At 61.1% G+C, this 1,077-nt stretch overlaps 1 protein-coding gene across 1 annotated transcript in view; it reads left to right on the top strand.

The window, feature by feature from the left end:
* Nucleotides 1–1,074, top strand: part of LOC103799881 — a gene marked incomplete at its 3' end in the record, with an annotated part of 2,723 nt that extends 1,649 nt beyond the window's left edge. The window contains exon 3 of the mRNA XM_009072233.1: nt 19–1,074. Coding sequence (XP_009070481.1) covers nt 19–1,074 — 1,056 coding nt within the window. The remainder of the gene's footprint in view (nt 1–18) is intronic.
* Nucleotides 1,075–1,077: the final 3 nt, after the last annotated feature.

Here is a 1,077-nt window from a genome sequence, read left to right as displayed (position 1 = left end):
TCCGCCGTGGCAGGCAAGGTGGGCGAGGTGATGCGTTCCTTCGGCATCCCCACCGTGAAGCTCACCTGGCTGAGTGCCGACAGCGCCTCGCTGGTAGCCGAGCGGCTGAGTGGGGTGGGGACCGCGCTGACCTCGCTCTGCCCGCTCCTCACCGAGATGCACTGCCTGTCCAACGGCAGCTCCCTGCTGCCAGCCGAGACTATCGGTACCATCGAGTACCTCCAGAAGTATGAGACCACCGTGGATGCTGTGTACAGGCTCTACTCCAGCTGCCGGTGGGAAAGCGATGGCCTGCAGGAGCTGCGGAGCGTCCTGGACCTCTGTGAGATAGACCTTGGGAGCCCCAAGGCCATCCACTGGACTTCTATCTTCCCAGCCATGGAAGCCATTGACTCCTTGTGGCCCACACTGGTGCTGCTGCTGGAGAGCGAGGCGGAGCGCTCGCCCGTGGCCCGTGGCCTCTGCGAAGAGCTCAAGAAGTTCCGGTTTGTGGCCTTCACCAAGATCCTCCTGGATGTCCTCCCAATCTTCCAGAAGCTCAGTCGCTTCTTCCAGATTGAGGACTTTGACCTCTCCATCCTGAAGCCCATTGTCTCAGCCACGGCCACCACTCTGCAGGCCCAGCAGAGCACCAGTGGCCAGAACCTCCGGGAGTTCCTCAGAGAGATGAACGAGCACCCGCAGGATGACCGGGAGGGCGAGAGCCACCTCTACTACAAGGGTGTCGAGCTGGCCAACTGCTCCCAGGTACACCTGAAACACTTTGAGCGCCTGAAGGAGAGTTACCTGGAGAGCGTGCGGGGCAACCTGCTGGACAGGTTCCCCAGCAGCGTCCTGGAGGCCATCAGCTCCTTCTCAGCCATCTTCAACCCCAAGTGCTACCCCCAGTCTCTGGAGGACATTGGCAGCTACGGCATCAGCGAGCTGAATTTCCTGCTGCAGGCATACTCACAGGTGGTGGTGAGTGAGAGGGCCTTGAGTGACTTCCCCCTCTTCAAGCGCATCGTCTTCAGCCTCAGCCAGCTGTCCTTCAGGGACCTCTGCGTCAAGCTGGTCTACAGCAGCTCCGAGATGCAC

Source organism: Acanthisitta chloris, unplaced genomic scaffold (genome assembly GCF_000695815.1).
Source record: "Acanthisitta chloris isolate BGI_N310 unplaced genomic scaffold, ASM69581v1 scaffold14383, whole genome shotgun sequence".
NCBI classification, from domain to species: domain Eukaryota; kingdom Metazoa; phylum Chordata; class Aves; order Passeriformes; family Acanthisittidae; genus Acanthisitta; species Acanthisitta chloris.
The sequence above is the reverse complement of the archived record's forward strand: the minus strand, read 5'-3'. Positions and strand labels throughout refer to the sequence as shown.